Genomic DNA, 17804 nt, shown 5'->3' with positions numbered 1-17804 from the left:
ACTAATCCTTCAGTGCCAAGAAGATAATGTATGACAGCATACCACATTTTCAGGAAAGCTAACATCAACAAAAGACTAAAATGTTATACTGGAAATTGACCACATCATCAGAAGGATGAGTGAAGTCCAGCAAGGAGAATTTAAAACAGTTCTTGTAAGAAAACTCAGCAAATCTCAAGAAAATATGGGGAAATGGTTTGACCCTTCAGCTGGGGAATTTTACCCAATGGAATCTCTAATTTAAAATTGAAACTGAAATAATTCCTATGAATACTAAACTAAGTGAAATTAACAATACAGTAGAAGACATCATCAACAAAATTGATCAAAAGAGAAAAAAATAGTAAGCTCAAAGACAGGCTATCTGAAAATAGAAAAGAAACAATGAAGTGGACAAGGAGTTTTCAGTAACATAAGGCAAAAAAAAGCAACTACTTGAGTTGTTAGGGTTCAATAACCACTTGAGAAAGACAAAGAGGGAGAAAGCTCATTCAAAAGGTTATGACTGAAGACATCTCAAATCTAGCCCAGGATCAGTACATGAAGGTCAAAGGTCACCAGGCAAACTCAGTCAAAACTACAGCAAGATCTTTTGCAATTAACTTCTCAAAGATAGATGATAATGATAACTAGAAGACATTAAGGCCAAAAGAGAAGAAATAAATCATAAAGGGGTGTCCCAATTCACTGGCCAGCAGATTTCACAGCAGAAACTCTACTGAATAGGAGATAATAATACTATGAGGTTTTCAGGGTACTGAGGGATCTTCCAACCACGAATACTACACTTTATAAAATCCCTTAGAAAATATTATAATGATATCACCAGACAAATGCTGAGGGGTGTCTCTAGATATGTCTTTTAGAAATACTGCCAGGGGCTCTGCAAGCTGACAGAAATGAGTAGGAAAAAAGAAAGCATTCGAATGAGTGAAATTCAGCCTCTCTAATACTATAAAATTAACAATATTTTCAGTATAAGACTTACATAATTATTTAAAGAAGTAATGATTTATTAAAAGATAGGCAATAAAGACAGACCAAACTGAGCCACCACAAGTAAAAAGACTACAGAAGTAAATTGTTGTTGATATATTTTCTGTTTTCTTTTCTTATCTTTATATCACATTAACTTGCTCTTTACAAAACAGCTTGTTACAGTCAAAAGACATTTCTTTAAGCCCCATGTGAACATAAAACAAAATTTTATAATAAGCCAAAAATGATAAACAAGAAATTAATATGCACTACTAGAGTAAAACACTAAACTATAGAAAACAACTGAGAAAGAAACTAAAATAGAACCAGATAACAAGCTTTAGAATGGCCGTAATACAGCCTCACCATCAATGATTATATGGAAATGGATTCAATTCTCTAATTAGAATATATGGAGTTAATGAATGGATTAAATAATAATAATAATCAATTTTCAAGTATATGTTGCTTATAAGACATTGATTCTAACTCTGGGGCATACAAGGCATGAAACTGAAATAAGAAGTATTTCACTCACAGAAACAGAATTCAAAGAAAGAAGGTATAGCTCTATTAATCTCAGAAAGCAGATTTTAAATTAGGAGCAGGAAAGAAAAGGAAGGTTGTTGTATAAGGATAAAGGAACTATCTCAGCAAGATTCAACAGCAAGTATAGGTTTCTATGCACTTAGAATCAAAGCAACCTATAAATAAAGCAAATATCAATAAACCTAAAGGAAGACACATACTCCCATGAGATAATACCTGGAGAATTTTACATCCCATTTCCACCAACGGATGAATTACCCAGAGAAGAAATAAAAGTGGAGTTTGAGTAGACCTGGATTTGGTGCACAGGGGACCTGGCAGGCACTCACAGAACATCCTGTCTGCTGCAGAGACACGTGGAACATTCTTGAGATACCCCATATGACACATCACAAAACAAGAAGCCACTCAGCAAACTTAAAAGCTGAAACCATACTAAGTTTTTTTTTTTTTTTCTGAGCACAAGGTAATAAACTAGAAATCAACAATAATACTTTGGATAATGTATAAACATATAGAAACTGAGTTACTTTTGAGCCACCAATGGGTTATGAATAAAGTTTCTAAAGGTACTTTAAAAATGTGTGAAACGAATGAAAATGGAAGCAACATGCCAAGCCTGGGGAGTGCTAGGTTCCATTTTCACATTAGTAAGAGGAAATTTGTAGCAATCTATGCTATATCTCAGAAAAACTACCTAATAATATACATCCCCAAGAAACCAGAAAAAAGGCTACAATTTAATAGGAAAAAGTAAATAATAAATGTCTGACAGAAAAAAAATGAAATAAAGTTAAAAATACAAAAGACCAACAAGAAAACATTGGTTCATTGAAAAAAGTATAATGGATAGACTATGCTACAGTAAGTAAGGGAGAAAGAATTAATAAATAAAATTAGAATACAATAGGAGATTCATACAAACAAATTTAACATCTTGACCATACAGAAGAAATGAACAAGTTCCTGACAGCACATACCTGTCAGTCTTGAATCACAAAGAAATGGAAAACCGGACCATGAGAGTAAGGAGATAGAATTGGTAATTAAAAGTCTACCATCAAAGATGACTCCAATACCAGATGGACTCATTTCTGAATTCTACCAAATATTCAAAGAGCTAACACCAATTCATCCTACAACATTCCAAGAAATTGACAAGAAATAAATTCTTACAAATAAATTCTACAGAGTCATTGGTACCCAGATACCAAAGCCAGACAGGGATGCAACTAAGAAAGAAAACCATAGCCAAATGTTCCTGGTGTTTTTCACAAATGTACAAAAATTCCTCAACAAAACACTGTCAAATGATGGCTGGGAGATAACTGAGCAGGGAAAGCACTTGCCCCACAAGCCTGAGGACCAGAATGTGATCTTCAGAACCCACAGAGTCTCAGCGCTTAGGAAGCAAAGACAGGGCGTCTTCTGAGTGAGTGTGGAGTTCAGTGAGATGTGATGTCTCCACATATAAGGCAGAGAATGACTGAAGAAGACACTGATATCAACATGGGCCTCTACACACATGCACACATATTCATGTACACCACACACTGCTAAGCACCCTCACACATGTGAATATCCATATGCATATACACACCAATATATGCCCCCCTAAAAATAACCTGCAAACCAATTCTGGCAGCATGTTAGATATTACTGTGGTAAAGAGGGAACCATCCATCTTAGGAAAGTAAGAATATGTCTACACATGGGAATCAATCAATATGACAAATTCACATGATGATCGTCTCAATGCCAGTAAAAATGCATTTTATAAAATTCAAAGTTCCTTTGTTTTATACATATAATATATATATATATATATATATGGTGTGTGTGTGTGTGTGTGTGTATCTAACACTCAATAGAGTTAAGGTTTGTCACTCAATAACAGAATGTTATGCTTAGCATATACCAAACCCTTGGCATGTGTGCGCTCAGACACACACACACACACACACACACACACACACACACACACACAGTAAATGTCCTTTTTCACCACTTATATTCAACATGACACCACAAGTTTCATCTGTAACAGTAAAGAATATAAATGGCATGCAGATTAGAAAAAACAGACTGTCCCCATTCTCAGATGGCAGGATCTCACATATGGAAAACAGCAAACAGGTGACACTGCTGTTCTCCAATAGTGAGTTGTCTGAAATAGAAGTAAAAAAAATCCCACTTTGTATAGTTATAAAAATACTAAGATATAAACTTAACAAAAGAGGTAAGAGATCTCTGCAATGAAAATTATAAACCACTGAGGAAAGAAATCAAAGAGAACACACTACAAAAAAGAATGGCAAGTTATCTTGAGTTCACACATTAGAAAAATCAACATAGCCAAGATGCCCAAGTGTTCTACAACATCTATGTTATCTTTATTAGAATGCCGTGAAATTCTTAATGTAACTGGAAAACCAGCCCCAACGTTTGTGTTCAACCCACACAATAGCCGAAAGGTGAATAGCCAAAGCCATCAAAAGCAAAAGAAACAAAAAAATCTATAATTAAAGCAGAAGGTCTTATTCTACCTGTTGTCAAAGTATACTAAAAGCTGTAGCTGAAGCTGGGTGTGGCAGTTCAACATCTAATTCCAGCAATGGAGAATAAGACAGGAAGACAGCAAGCTGGAAGCCAGCCTGGGCTACATAGAAAGACTCTATACTGAACATAAAGGTAAAGACTGTAGAGAGGAGAGAGGAAAAGTCACAGAAAAAAATAGTCTGGGAGTAAACCCATGTATCCACAGCCAATGAGGTTTGTTGTTGCTGTTGTTAGGTTATTTTCTTTTTTAAATAAAGGTGCTAAAAACAAGGATTTTCTAAGACACAATGCTGGGAAATTTGTATATCTACACGTAAAACAATCAAAGTAGGCACCACCACTCCTACACACAGAGAGAGCTTAGAAACAAAGAAATCAGATGGATTGAAGACTATTAAGTAAGTGTAAAGCCTGAAAGCTAAGAAAAGAGAAGGAAATGGGAAAACCTTCAGAACATTGGAAGGGGCAAGGCATCTTGAATAAAACCCTCAAAACATGGGAAACACCCAAAGATTGGCAAATGTCGTTTCCTCAGTTCACAGATCTTGTGAATGTGTCTTCAGAGTCATGCTTGACCTTGTGCTTCTCACAGTTGGTTTGATTGACACATTCCTCTCACTCACTCCTCTTTTCACCCAATGTTTTCTGCCCTTGTCTTCAGTGGGTGGTGGCTGTGGTAGCTCTCAGTGTACGTACAATGTTCTAGGAGGTAAAAGAGTCTTCTCACATTGATGTGCTTTGGTTGCCTCCATTCTAAATGTGTTGGGGGTTGATGAGACTCTTCCTGATTGTGGAAAACAGAACCAGATTCAGTAACTCAAATTTCCTTCCTTTGTAATGAGGTGTGTTTCACTCAAAGGTTGTTTCTGTGCATTGGTTTGTAAGTGGGATTACCAAATGCACTCCCAGTACTTGATGGTGAAGCATAAAACTGAAATTATATTACTTTTTGTTAAGTTCTCTGCTTATTAAAACATTTAGCAATCATTCTTTACAAAGATGTGAATGTCTCATAAAGCAAGATTTGGACAAACATGAAAGAGCCAGATACATAACTGGATTATGTTCTGAAGATATGCTGATATAAGATAAATGATTCCAATTAGAGCTTTTAAGTTTTGAAAAGAAAGGTATTTTGTAAAAATATATTCACTGTCCTTGTTCATTTTTTTCTTAGAAATGTCCACCAATATACTTAACTCCATAAGTACTACATTCTTTCATGTATATGAAGAACATATATGATGAGGCTTCTATAAGCATTAGGTGCAAATGTGATCCACTATTCATAAAAAGGAAATGAAATATCATTGATACCCATAGAAGCAGATTATAGGTAAGAATACCTTTAGGCAATATTACTCAACGATACTACAGATTTTCCCTTCTTTTGAGTTGTTTTTATAAAAGCTCATGAAAATAAAACCCTTTTCTTATGTAACCTAACAAATCCTTGGTCGAAATGTCTCCTCTAAATTCTTTTTGAAAATGGTGATCAGTGTTTAGTTCCTGTAACTTCTTCTGAACATCACCATAAAAGATGAGTCAGTAGTCAGTATCATGACTATACAGCCCCTTAGTAGTGCCCACAATTCCATAGGAGTCCTGCATCTTCCACAGGACCACAACAATGGTTACTGCCAGTTCCTAACTCTCACCTCCAATGACAATCTTCTCCCCCATTTCCCATCCTCCATTGCCAGATCCTTTGAGTTCCTCTTGAGTTTGGTTTGTATGCTGTGGGGAAATGATCTTGAAATTCTGAAGTAAGCTGACAGAATAGTATGGCCATACACTTGGCTCCTTTGCCTTGTTGACTTCAGTTACTTGGGAGGTTCCTGGGATTGTGTTTGATGATGTGTTCCCTTTTTCCCTAATCTTCTGTCTCTTGGAGAGACTAGAAATGGAAATCAGTTTTGTCTTTCAATTGCTACGATCAGTTCCTTTACATTTTTGCTGTATTGTACTTTTGAAATGAGCAGTCCCCCTTCGGCTCATTTCTCTACATGCACAGCTGAGCCAAAGCATCTACGTCGCCACCCTTCTTCCTCTGAAATCCCATTTAGGCAAATTCACTAAATCTACAGGAGTAAAGCATAGTCCCTGTTATTTCAAGTGACATTGTTCACAAAAGTTTCAACAGCTAAATGAAGTGACCTTCACGTCCACCATCTCTGACAATTTCTTCAATGTCTCTCCATCCCCATCCAGTTTCCATGCTCAGTAAGAGTGTCAAACTTGTCCTTCCTAGCTTTGTAAGTCTAGCTCCAGGGTCAGCACCTCAAGATGTAGCCACAGTTTCAGCAGGACGCACTTCCAGCACCAGAAGACAGAGTGGGGCTCCTCAAGTGCCAAATGCCACTACTCTCGGTTCTAAATGTTAGCTAAATTGCCAAGGTCGTCATGCTGCTTCCACTGGGCTTACAAGTGATTTCTTCTTCACAAGTCTCTCAGCTTGATTCAAATTGTTGCAACAAATACAAATTTCTGGATGTCTCCTTTTTTCTAGGCCATTCTCTATGATCTTTATAACATAACTACCTTTTATACAGTCCCACAAATGAATGTTCCAAAGCATGTAGAATAAGACTACAGATCTTCTCAAGAGACTGTCACAGAATTTCCAGTATACCAATTCTATTGAATTCTGATTGTCAAAAAAGTCAATGACCAATCTAGAGTCAGGGGTCAAAAAAGTGAGTTTCCATCTCTGAATAAAAGAAACAGCAAAATAAATGAGAATGAACAAGAAATCACAATACTAGGAGGCAGAACAGCCAGTGTAGTGGGAAGCAGGCTAAATAATTACAGTACTGAACCCCACCAGTTCATAACAGAGCTCTCACCAACATGGGCTTTGAAGACACAACCTGAATATGCTACACTGTGATGCTTGGTCAATATATTCTGAAGGGTAATGAATAATAACAGGAAAGAGTAGCATGAACAAGGCAGAAATGGGAATCGGGAATACTGAATTTAACTCATCAAAGCTGATCTTAATAATTGGCAGAAGTCTCTGCAGAGGTTATGGACCATTAAGTAAGGCCGGATATTATGCTCTGAAAGTAACAGTGGGCAATGTCATATGGAAACTGATCATTATCCCATGAGAGAAGGAGCAAACTAGAAGTGGACATTTGTCTTCTCGTTCTATAGGATGGCATTGGCCTCCCTTTCCTTCAATGCCAGGATAAAAAGTCATAAAAGGCTTATTTATGTCTAAGAGGTTTCAACATAAAACAGACAAGCTAGATTCATTCCAGGCTAATTCTTAAAGCCTTCTACAAAAGTCAGGAACGGGTTGGGATGGAGCACAGAGGTACATGGGTGTGCGTACACTCCAACTACCACTGTACACACCCAGGTCCAGTCTCTAGCACCAGAAAAAAATCAAAGAAGCACAAGAACTTGTTGCACATTGTCAAGACCTGATCTAATTCACAATGCTGGGTCAGTACAGGGCCTGATGAACGAAACAGGACTACTCTCTTCTGCCTGTTTAGACTCTGCTGATGTAACAGAAGGAAGACCCTGTGGGCAGGGTCTGTATACTCATCCACACAGCCAGGAAAGAGTTAGATTCATGTGTAGACACCATTTAACAATGTAAAAACATGAGTAAATGTCATTTAACCTTGGAATACAGTGTATTATGACATAACAAGCTAGTAGTGTTCATCTTGAAAGATAGATTGGACACATGAAAAGATGCATTGAGAGAATGGAAGCAGAAATGTCGGTCAAATACAGATCCATCTAAAATATACAGTTACGGATTCAAATCTGAAAAATTATTCAGTGAATACTGGATCACAGCATGCTTCACATGGCTACAAGGAGACATGTCAGTTATAGGTCACATGTAGAGGATTTTGTCAAGGTCAGCCCACAATCATAGGAAAGATTAATAAGTACATGGAGAAATGATATTAGAATGTTAATTTTGTGTTTCAAAAGAAGATAATGCATTCTATGTCCAGATGTGGTTCATCAAAACCAGTCACAAAGGAGCTTAAAGAACAACACTATTTTGTTAAGAAAACTGGCTTTCTACTAACAGTTCCATGGTCACTATTATTGAAAATGCCAATTTATTTTGATATACTTACCAAATCTTGCTTTAACTAGTGTAATAAATTACCTGTAAGTTGAATCAGAGCAAGGTGTTATTCAATAGGAGGCTTAACTGAACTCCAAAACACCAAACAGAGACTCAGGTGCCCAGGCCTTACCCACCTGTACATTGACCATCCCCTTAGTCAAGCCTCCTATACTCTGCCCTCACAGTTTACTGTCTGCTGCAGGAAATTATTAGTTGCTGGTTGTTTTTTATTTCTTTATTTATACTAAAATCACTCTTCCCTGTGACTTGTGTACTATTATATGTTTTAACTTGTCATGTTATGACCTATTGTCTATTTACATTGCATTTAAGTTCCGCAAAAGTATGTGTTATCTTACCTGGTAGTAGATGTGACTTCTCTTCCCTCTGAAGTACCATGGCATGGAGGCATGGAGAGCCCATAGCTACATCATAGCTCACCTCCATGTGCAGAGTGGAGGGGAAGGAAGTAGTTCCCAGGGTGCCAAAAATGTGCTACTTCCTACTTAGATTACAAGACACTCTAGGAAACAGCTGGCAACAGAATGCCCAGTTCCCTCTCTGCAGTCACAAAGGGAAATGAGGAGCTACTGTGAGGTATTTTCTGGAGCTCTCCTGGAGGCCAGGCTATTGCTAGCTGCTCACAAATCACAAGCTCATTCATGAATGAACCGGTCTTTATCTCACTATCATCCTTGAATAACTTCCCAGAGCCAGAACTCAGGGAGCACAGACCTTCGGGAAGATAGTGTATTATGCCGCTACTCCATAGTGGGAGAATTCGGTCGCAGCAAAAATGTTTATTGGCTGTCATGCCTGCTAAGAGCTGGTTACTCTCCGTACCGCCTCATTGAGCCAGCCTATGGGGCGGCTGTTGGGATAGCACCACAGAAGAAATTTCACGAGATCCACCAGGCAGAGCACATAGAGGAAGTTCTAGTCTTAACGATGGGAGTTTAAGTTTCCTGCTGAGAATCCACTTAAAGAGAAGCCATGTGTCACTGCATTTTTAAGATTCTAAGTGAGAAGGAAAGAAAAGCCCTCTGTGACCCTTCTAGCTCTAGGGCTGTGAGGTGTAGAAGTCCCCAGCTCTGTTCTTTCGAATGTAAGATGGGCTTTCTCTGTCACCGACAAGCCTGGAGTTAGGTAAAGCTGACAAAGGTGTGCCAGTGTGGGGTTTGCACTGTAGGAACAAGAAAAGTGACAAAGAATACCTGGAAAAATAACACAGACTGCACAAATACAGTCATAATAGAGTATCACATTCAGAATGGAAGGTAAAGTGTGTTCCTATAATTATTCTAGCATAAAACGTAAATGTGGTCTGTTTGTTCACATCAGCATATATTGAAAAAGATTTCAAATGAAGAACAGAATTGCAAGCACTTAGAGAGAAGAGGTGTTTTATTTACAGAAATTTCATCTCAGATAGCACTATGTCCTCCAATGGACATTAGTGTTGCAGGGGGACACAGGTAATATCAAGATGACCAAGGTGAGTTGGATTAATCACAACAGCCAGTTCCCGTGTATGTGACTTGTACAGTTTCACTGAGTCTCACGACAAGTGTCTCATGTGAAAAGCAATATTTTCATATGTTGCCATTTGCAAATTTTTAGTTTTCAAGGAAAGATCTTGCCTTTCACTTTGTACTGGGGCTCACAAAATACACAGATATTCCTTGATGTCAGGGGAGCCATTCTCAAAGAACTAAGATTTGAGCAAATGTTAACATGAGACACATTTGGAAACTTTAGCAGGCCAATGGAAAAAATTCTTGAAAAAAAGAATCAGAGGATCCACTTCTACTGGATCAAGTGATCAACTAAGTCTAATGGTGATAGAGAGTGGCATCCGGGCATCTTAAACAGCAGCCATTGACACTGACTGACAAGTGAAGGGCCAGGCTCACATCCAAGGGGTAGACATTAGAAATGGAAAAGGGACAGCAAACATAATGTACTCTGTCGGTTACTTAGGAAGCTGGGCATGGTGGCACAAGCCTCTAATCCCAACACTCTGCAGGCTGAGGCTCGAAGGTTGCAAGTATGAAGGCAGACTAAGCTAAATAGTGTGACCTTGTCTACAAAACCCATAAAACCTTAGGAGTCAATCCTCCTAATTATTAATAAAGTAATTATTGTTAAACTCCATGAGATCTGCAGAAAGGAAATATCTTTCTCTGGACTCAACCTGAGTTTTTTAGCAGGAGAAACAGATCCGCTCCCTCCATAGCTCTTCAAAGTCCACATGCAAGTATGAAACCCTAGCCCAGGGTTCCTCCCTGCATTTCTTCTCTTGAAGGTAGATTTGAGGGACACTTGCTCACTGCAATCTGTGTCCCCATACTTCAAGTATAACAGCAGAAATGGATACATGGGGGATTGGTTAATAGCACACTATATAAACAATGAAAGAAGTGGTAAGACATAGATTCCTGGAAATCAGGAAGGTAAACTTTTATCAACAGATAGAAAGGAGTGAAGAGTAACTCCGAGAAAACACGAGGTCTGGAAAGTATTCCAGAAGAGCTCAATTCTCAGCCAATGGTACTGTGCACATCAGAAGTCCTTTGCTTTGTCACTGCCTTCTATCTAGATAGGCAGACTCACAGACTGCATCATGGGGAAAGAAGACACTTTGAAAGAATGAGTGTGACACATTGCCACTCTGCATCCACTAGCTAGCTGAATAGCTCACTCTCCTGACCTGTATTTGTAATGGAGACAGAAGGATGGGTGGACCACATGGAGCATTTTGTCAACCATTCATGGCTCTCTTTGTACCCATGCTTGTCATCTAAGTAGTAAATATGATTTATTCTCTTTACTTTAAAATTAATCATCCTAAAATTGAATTACAAGTGACCTAGTATTTTTCTGCTGTAAATATATTTATATAAAGCCTAGTCTTTACTTACCCAGGCTAATGAACTGACACCATCAGCTCCTGACTTGGTGCCTATGTGACTGGATCCTGTTATCTTAAACTTAACCAATGATTCACAACTTAATTTTCTTATTTGATATATCTCACTGTGTAAGACTGCTTCTCTTAGTGCATGAAAATCTTCAGGAAAATATTAGTTTGGAAGCTAAACATCAAGAAACAGTTTGAATACTGAATGTGTTATTAGAGTAATTTACTATTTCACCCTGATAGAAGTATTTTTGCTAAGGAACACTTTGCTTATTTTCTTTATTCATAACATTCAAAGAATGTATACTTTCATTTAAACACAAAAATTAATCAGTATAAATTATTTTTAAATGATATTAAAATCTATATTAGCATTAATCTAAACCTTATTCTATAAGGGTTTAAGGGAAAAATATTGTAAAGATAATATATGTATATCACTATATGATGATAGCATAGTTTAAACAAATTATCACCTGGGGAAATGAAACGCTACTACTAGGAAAACATGTTGATGTCTAAGACAATTTTCATGACATTAATGATATCTAATAATTCATACCTCAGAGATAACTCCCAGGATTTACATTAGGTAAGAGTTTTATTAAATTATATCTTATAGAAGTTGTATCATCTCATTTTACTTTACAAAGAGCAATATTTTATAAGCATTGAGGGGTTATGGCTGGGTACCGTAGGCTACATAAACCCCCAGGAAAGTGAAATACACCTTAAGTGAAAAACAGAAATCACCATCCACAACAGCACTGAGACTCACTGAGAATGGAGCTTCCTGTTTATAATTTAGGTTAAATGATCTTAGTGTTTAACATCTTCCTAGTGGTTGCTATGTTGGCGTGTGCACAGATTTCTTCTGTAATCTATTCTTAAAAGTGTCTTAGCACTTCATTCCTTTGAAGTATTGCCCAGTCATTTTATGCATGTATCGTGCTTCACTTGATATTCCCACAATGCACAGGAGGGGTTGGAGATGGAGAGAGAAAGAGAGAGAGAGAGAGAGAGAGAGAGAGAGAGAGAGAGAGAGAGAGAGAGAGAGAGAGAGAGAGAGAATAAGAATAAGAGAGCTGGAAAGGTCATATATTACTGACTTCTCCAGAGGCTCAAGGTTACTCAGGAGGTGCTGTACCAAGGCCAGGATTCAGTCAACTATGTCTACATCCAATGGAGGTTTATTATGATACAAAGGTGAGAGGGTATGGGAAATACCTGTGTCTAAAATAAAGCCAAATACTTATTTGAAAAAACAACTTTCTAGAGCAGTTGAAAACACTGGTGTTCAGCTGGGACAGGGAGTGAACACTGAAGAAAGACGCTGCTGAAAGGGCGGCTAGGCTCCCTTTGACAACCGTATTTGTCGAACGCTAACCAGGTTCCAGAATACTGCTCGGGGCTTTACTGGCCTTCTCACAAAAGCCTGAGAGAGGCCTTGAACCGTTGAACCTCTTCCCATTTTGTCTAGAAATCAGGAAGGAGAGCTTGGATTTATACAACGCGGCTCCTAAACCAGTATCTCCTTTCAGGTGTTTCCCCCACCTGCCTTTCTCTGGTGTCTTTTTCTGTGCTCACTCCTAATTTCTTCTAGGAAATACAGTGAGAACAGAGGAGAGGTACTGTCAGCCGCACAGAAGGGAGGAGGAAGCCCTAACTGCGTCCATGCTTTAATTTGCTTACTGGCTTTGGGCAACTCTGCAACTCTGACCTTGCTCAGCTCTGGGAATGCCCACGGTAGACAGTGGGAGAAACTTCCAGCACAGAAAGGGCTAAGTTCAAGGAATGAGCTAAGGGAGACTGTAGAAAGCCTAGCTGACCGGATCTGCATTGAATTGCTCAGGAAAAGAACATCTGCCCCACTACAAAGCCTTTGCAACTAGGAGGGAGGGGGCGGGGCGGGGGAGGGGGTGTTCCAAGGGCGCACAGCTGGGAGGGGCTGATCAGGATCACAGCACTCGCTCCACTGCAGGAGAGGCTGACTACAGAGCCTTCGCTACTGAGGTCAAGAACTTGGACTTCAAACAGAACCCACAGACACTAAGCAGCAGATCCAAGGAAGAGTTTCCATTCTTAGGAATACAATTGGCAGTGTCCCGTGGGCAGGCTGCTCAAGGTTCTTAGAGTGAAGTCTAATTAAAAAAGCGGCTACTTCCGGGTGTAGAGGTTCATGTCTGTCATCTACCACTTAGAAGGATGGAAGTAAAGCAGCAGGATGTAGTTCGAAGCCAGTCTGAGCTACATATGGAATTTGATATCAGCCTAGGCTAGAGAGGGAATACTTTTCTCACTTGAGGGAGGGAGGGAAGGAGGGAGGGAAGGAGGAAGTTCATTTATAAACTAAACTTAGGTGGAAAGATAGCCACCATTTTCCTATTTTATTTCAAAGTTATAAATAGAAATCCCAAGTGCTCTAACAGGATTGTGTGACCAGGAAAAGTGAACAGCCAATCCCCACTGTTCTCACAGGCAGAGCTGTCCCTCTAAAGACCCCCATGCACCAATATGGGGCTTTAGTTGAACCACCAGGTTAAGCCCTGGTTATGGAGAAGTTCATTTGCAGTAACAGGTAACACCGTTTGCTTATAAAACCAAAACCAGCAGCTAGAAAGGAAAGGAAGGAGAATGAGAGTCAGAGGAGAGGGAGAATGCCTCCTGAGAGACGAGATGTGGAAACCCAGTTTGAATTGAAGAAAGCAAAGCTCCCTGTAAGTAACCATTTCATTAAAGTTGCACGAATTGCAGAGTTTCTCACAGGAGCTGCACATTGTGGGCTCAGATTAAGGATAATGGGTTCCCGTGTGAATTCTCCTCATTACTTCTCTTGAAAGAGCAGTAAATCTACAGAAAGAGTAATTTAGGTTTACTGTTCACAGTCCATTCGCTTTGCTTATAAGCGCCCCTGTTTAGGATTTTAAAAATATAATGCAGGTATAATCCAAAAGAAAAGATATCAGCCCAAAATGAGCCAATTTCAGCTCCTCAAATAGGCATGGTATTCAGGTCTGTGCAACAGGCTGCAGACATTTTGTACCAATAGATAATGATGGAGTTCTACTCTCAGGAGCCACACACAGACAGCAAAGGAGAGATTGTTTCTATGGACCCTGAATTATTTGCACGTTTATATGACCCTAAGTACTCTATTCATCTTTCCATCAATATTCACTCTCAATTAGATTCCACAGAAAGTAAATGGGTTGAAAACTTTTCTTCAGATTCAAAAGAAAATAAATTATTTAGGAAGAAAATACCTGTAAAATGAAATGTGAATTATTTAATTATAGGAGTGTGCTGCTACAAATTCACTTTCAAAGCCATAAGCCTTACCCTTGCTGATTTTAAACTGCTACCAAATTCATTTGGTGATGGGATGCTTACAACCCAGAGCAAAGCTTAGGTGATCGGTACACCTGTCACCCCAGCAGTTGAGTGGCTGACAAAGGAAGATTCTGAGTTTGAGACTAGCCTTGACACCCTATTGAAAACTTTGTCTCAAAGACAAATAAATAAGCAAATAAATAAATAAATAAATGAAACAAATAGCCCCAGAATAAAGCAGGAGAAATGGCAGTCATCCTTACAGGTGGAGTTATGTCTGTGGCTTCTTCTCTACTTTCTCATCAGACAAGTTTCCCATTCTGGTCCAGTAATGTCCTACTCAGTGGCTCCTGGCTACTGAGCTAAGTGTCTGGGTTGAATGAGCCCCTAGAATCCTGTAGCATGGGGGGCCAGGGTGGTCCCAAACTGCTGGAGACAAATATTCCATCACTTATAAATGATCTTGACTAGAATCTGAACAACTGCTTATAATATTTAATTTTCTTTTGTTTCTCCACTGAAATGAAAGATCAGAGTGTTTTAAAGTTTCCACTTTGTATTTGAAATAACTGAGCACTTGGTCTAGGTGAGATGAGAAGGTGGATAACATTTCTTCATCCCACCAGAAAGCAGCCACATAGAAAATGAATCTCCTTAGGTTTGTGAGTAAGGGTATATCCTAAGGAAGTCATCATTATGACATTTGATGGACATTTATTTCATTCAGCAAGTAATTGTTGTGACATTTTAATTCATTTTTAATGCATTCTTGCTATGAAGCAGTTTCTTGTTTATGAATCAATCAGACTGTGTCTTAACAAATTATTTCGTGAGAAAAAATTCCTATACCCTTAGATTCTCCAATTGTAAGATTAGCCAGAAGGAAAAATAACTAGGAGAGAGAGAGAGAGAGAGAGAGAGAGAGAGAGAGAGAGAGAGAGAGAGAGAGAGAGAGAGATCTAAAACATGGGGGATCACAAAGTAATTCATTGAAAGAAAACAACTTCTGTGTGATGAGAGCTTTAACAGCTCATAACAACATACCCTTCCTACTAACACTGAGGATAAAAATCATGGATTCCCTAGACATTAGTTTTCTTTTCATGATATGACAAACCCATTCATTTATTTCAAAACAAAAGCAAACAACTAAATTCTTAAATAGTTATTAGTATGTTTTACCTTGTAAGGACAAACACATTGTCTTCAAAAGTATCTTTCCTTCATTCCATCCAACATTAAAAGCTCTTGGATCCGGGGGTCCTTCTCTGGGATAGTTTATTAAGCATTTTTAAGCACTCAGTTTATGCATTAATTCCTAGAGGATGTTATTACAAACTGTGCACATTCAAGCCAACCTTCCCTTCTTTGCAGCATGAAAACAAGGGGATATTGAGGTCATTCTATTGTTTTACCCTGTGGGGGAGAATATACATCATCAGGTTTGGTGGCACATCCCTATAATCCCATTACTCAGTAGGCTGAACTGGAAAGATCAGGATTACTGCAAGTTCAAAGCCAGCCTGGGCTGAATATTGAATTCCAGTCCAGCCCATACATAGTGAAACTGTGTCTCAAAGAACAAACTAAAAGTGGGGGTTTGTCGGGGGGAGGAGACATGAGATATAACAACATCAGGTCTTTACATGATCACAGTAAAGCCATTAATTTTGACAAAGTCATTGAAGGTCAGTGCTAGGTAAGGAAGGGTTTATATCAGTTGGACAGTCATCTACAGGGCCCTCCCTCATCCCATAAGCAATACATCAAAAGATTCTCTTCCTGGCACTTATTGATCACCTAACTGCAATAATTGAACTAGGCTCTCATCATTCTGTTCCCAACAAAAGTCAAATGTTTCTCTAGATTCCTTTTGTTTTATGGCTGCGTTAACATGGGTTCAGGCTGACCCCAACCCTTGATGATGGTGGCTATGGGAGGATTGTATCTTTGTTACATAAAGACACATGGCTGGGGACCAGTCATCTCTCTCCTAAGTGCTGTTACATTCTGTGGCCCACGGTGTATTTACAAGAGGAAATATTCATTAAATCCTCGTGAGATAATCTTTCAGCAGCTACCTTCTCATAATTAATGTCCCACTAGTTGCTATTTCTTTCCACACAGTTTTACTGTCATAAAAATAGGCCTGTCTTTCAATAACAAAGCAGTAACTTTTAGTGATTTTCCTATACTTTTAAAGAGTGACTGGTATATACTTCAATATCTCTTAACTATTGATGCTAGATCATTTTATGCAATATTCAATGTTAAAACTCTTTTTGAGCAATTGTGAAAAGTATAACTTGATATGTTCCTTAAGACAGGGCATGTTTGATGTCTGCGTTGTTGTCTTATAAGTGGTAAGGCCAAAGATGGGCCCTTTAAATATGTAAAGTTCCCCCTTAAACCACCTTGAATTAGGCAGATTTGCAACATTTTAAACTGGCACTTCATCCCTCTTTCAGCAAGCATCCTCTGCAGATTTAATGATCAGGAACATCCTTCTGATGCATGCTGGGAGATATGGCTGCAGGGTACAGACCACAGCAGACAGTGTGTCAGATGAGGCAGAACTTCTTGTTAGGGGTGAGTATGCTAATAGCTCAGACTGCAGACACGAGCACTATAAATTACCCTACGAAGGGACTGGAATGCATGGACTTGGGGCCTTCAGCACTGTGCTGTTGACTGTCATTTTCACCATCTCTGTCGTTTTTGCTTAACCTTGTTTTGCCTTTGAGATGATGATGTAGGAAACCTCTCCTTAGGAACAGACAAAAGCTAAAAGCTATCTCCAAAACACTTGCAGTAATGAGTGGCTGCTAAGTGGCAAACCAACTTAATCCCAAACTCAAAAGCATAGCTGCTCTGAGACACTTGAGTCACACAGTCAGGGTGTGTGTGTGTGTGTGTGTGTGTGTGTGTGTGTGTGTGTGTGTGTGTTTGAAAGCTGTATGTATAAAAATATGTACATATACATACACATATATACATATCTGTATGCATACAGCTTTCAAATGCATGAGTGTATATGTATGTTTTATATGTATGTATGTATGTATATATACAGCTTTCAAATAAAAAGCCAATGGAACCCTCAGGCATTATATTTTTCTCTTTTTCCCTACCAACTTCAAAAATCCAGCTTCCAGAACCAAGAAAACTTTACATGTAAGAGGGTATATAATTATTAAATGACAGGGATTTTTTTCTGAGCCTGAAAATATCAACATACAGCCTGTCTGTGCAAAAATGACAGCTAAGTGTTTCCAAATTATGAGCCACCCCCTTAAAATCTCTGCAATCCTATGAAGTTTTGTCTTGTTTCAACTAAGTCCATGTCCATAGCACAAATTGCTT

The 17804-nt window shown here is 38.7% G+C and overlaps 1 protein-coding gene across 1 annotated transcript in view; it reads left to right on the top strand.

Annotated features, from left to right (window-relative positions):
• Cntn5 (contactin 5) overlaps positions 1-17804 on the top strand; it is a 1160177-nt gene that overhangs the window by 1046779 nt on the left and 95594 nt on the right. The window contains exon 16 of the mRNA XM_042280381.2: positions 16910-17030. Coding sequence (XP_042136315.1) covers positions 16910-17030 — 121 coding nt within the window. The remainder of the gene's footprint in view (positions 1-16909; positions 17031-17804) is intronic.

This window comes from Peromyscus maniculatus, chromosome 7, assembly GCF_049852395.1.
Source record: "Peromyscus maniculatus bairdii isolate BWxNUB_F1_BW_parent chromosome 7, HU_Pman_BW_mat_3.1, whole genome shotgun sequence".
Lineage (NCBI taxonomy): Eukaryota > Metazoa > Chordata > Mammalia > Rodentia > Cricetidae > Peromyscus > Peromyscus maniculatus.
This window is presented reverse-complemented; position numbering and strand designations above follow the sequence as displayed.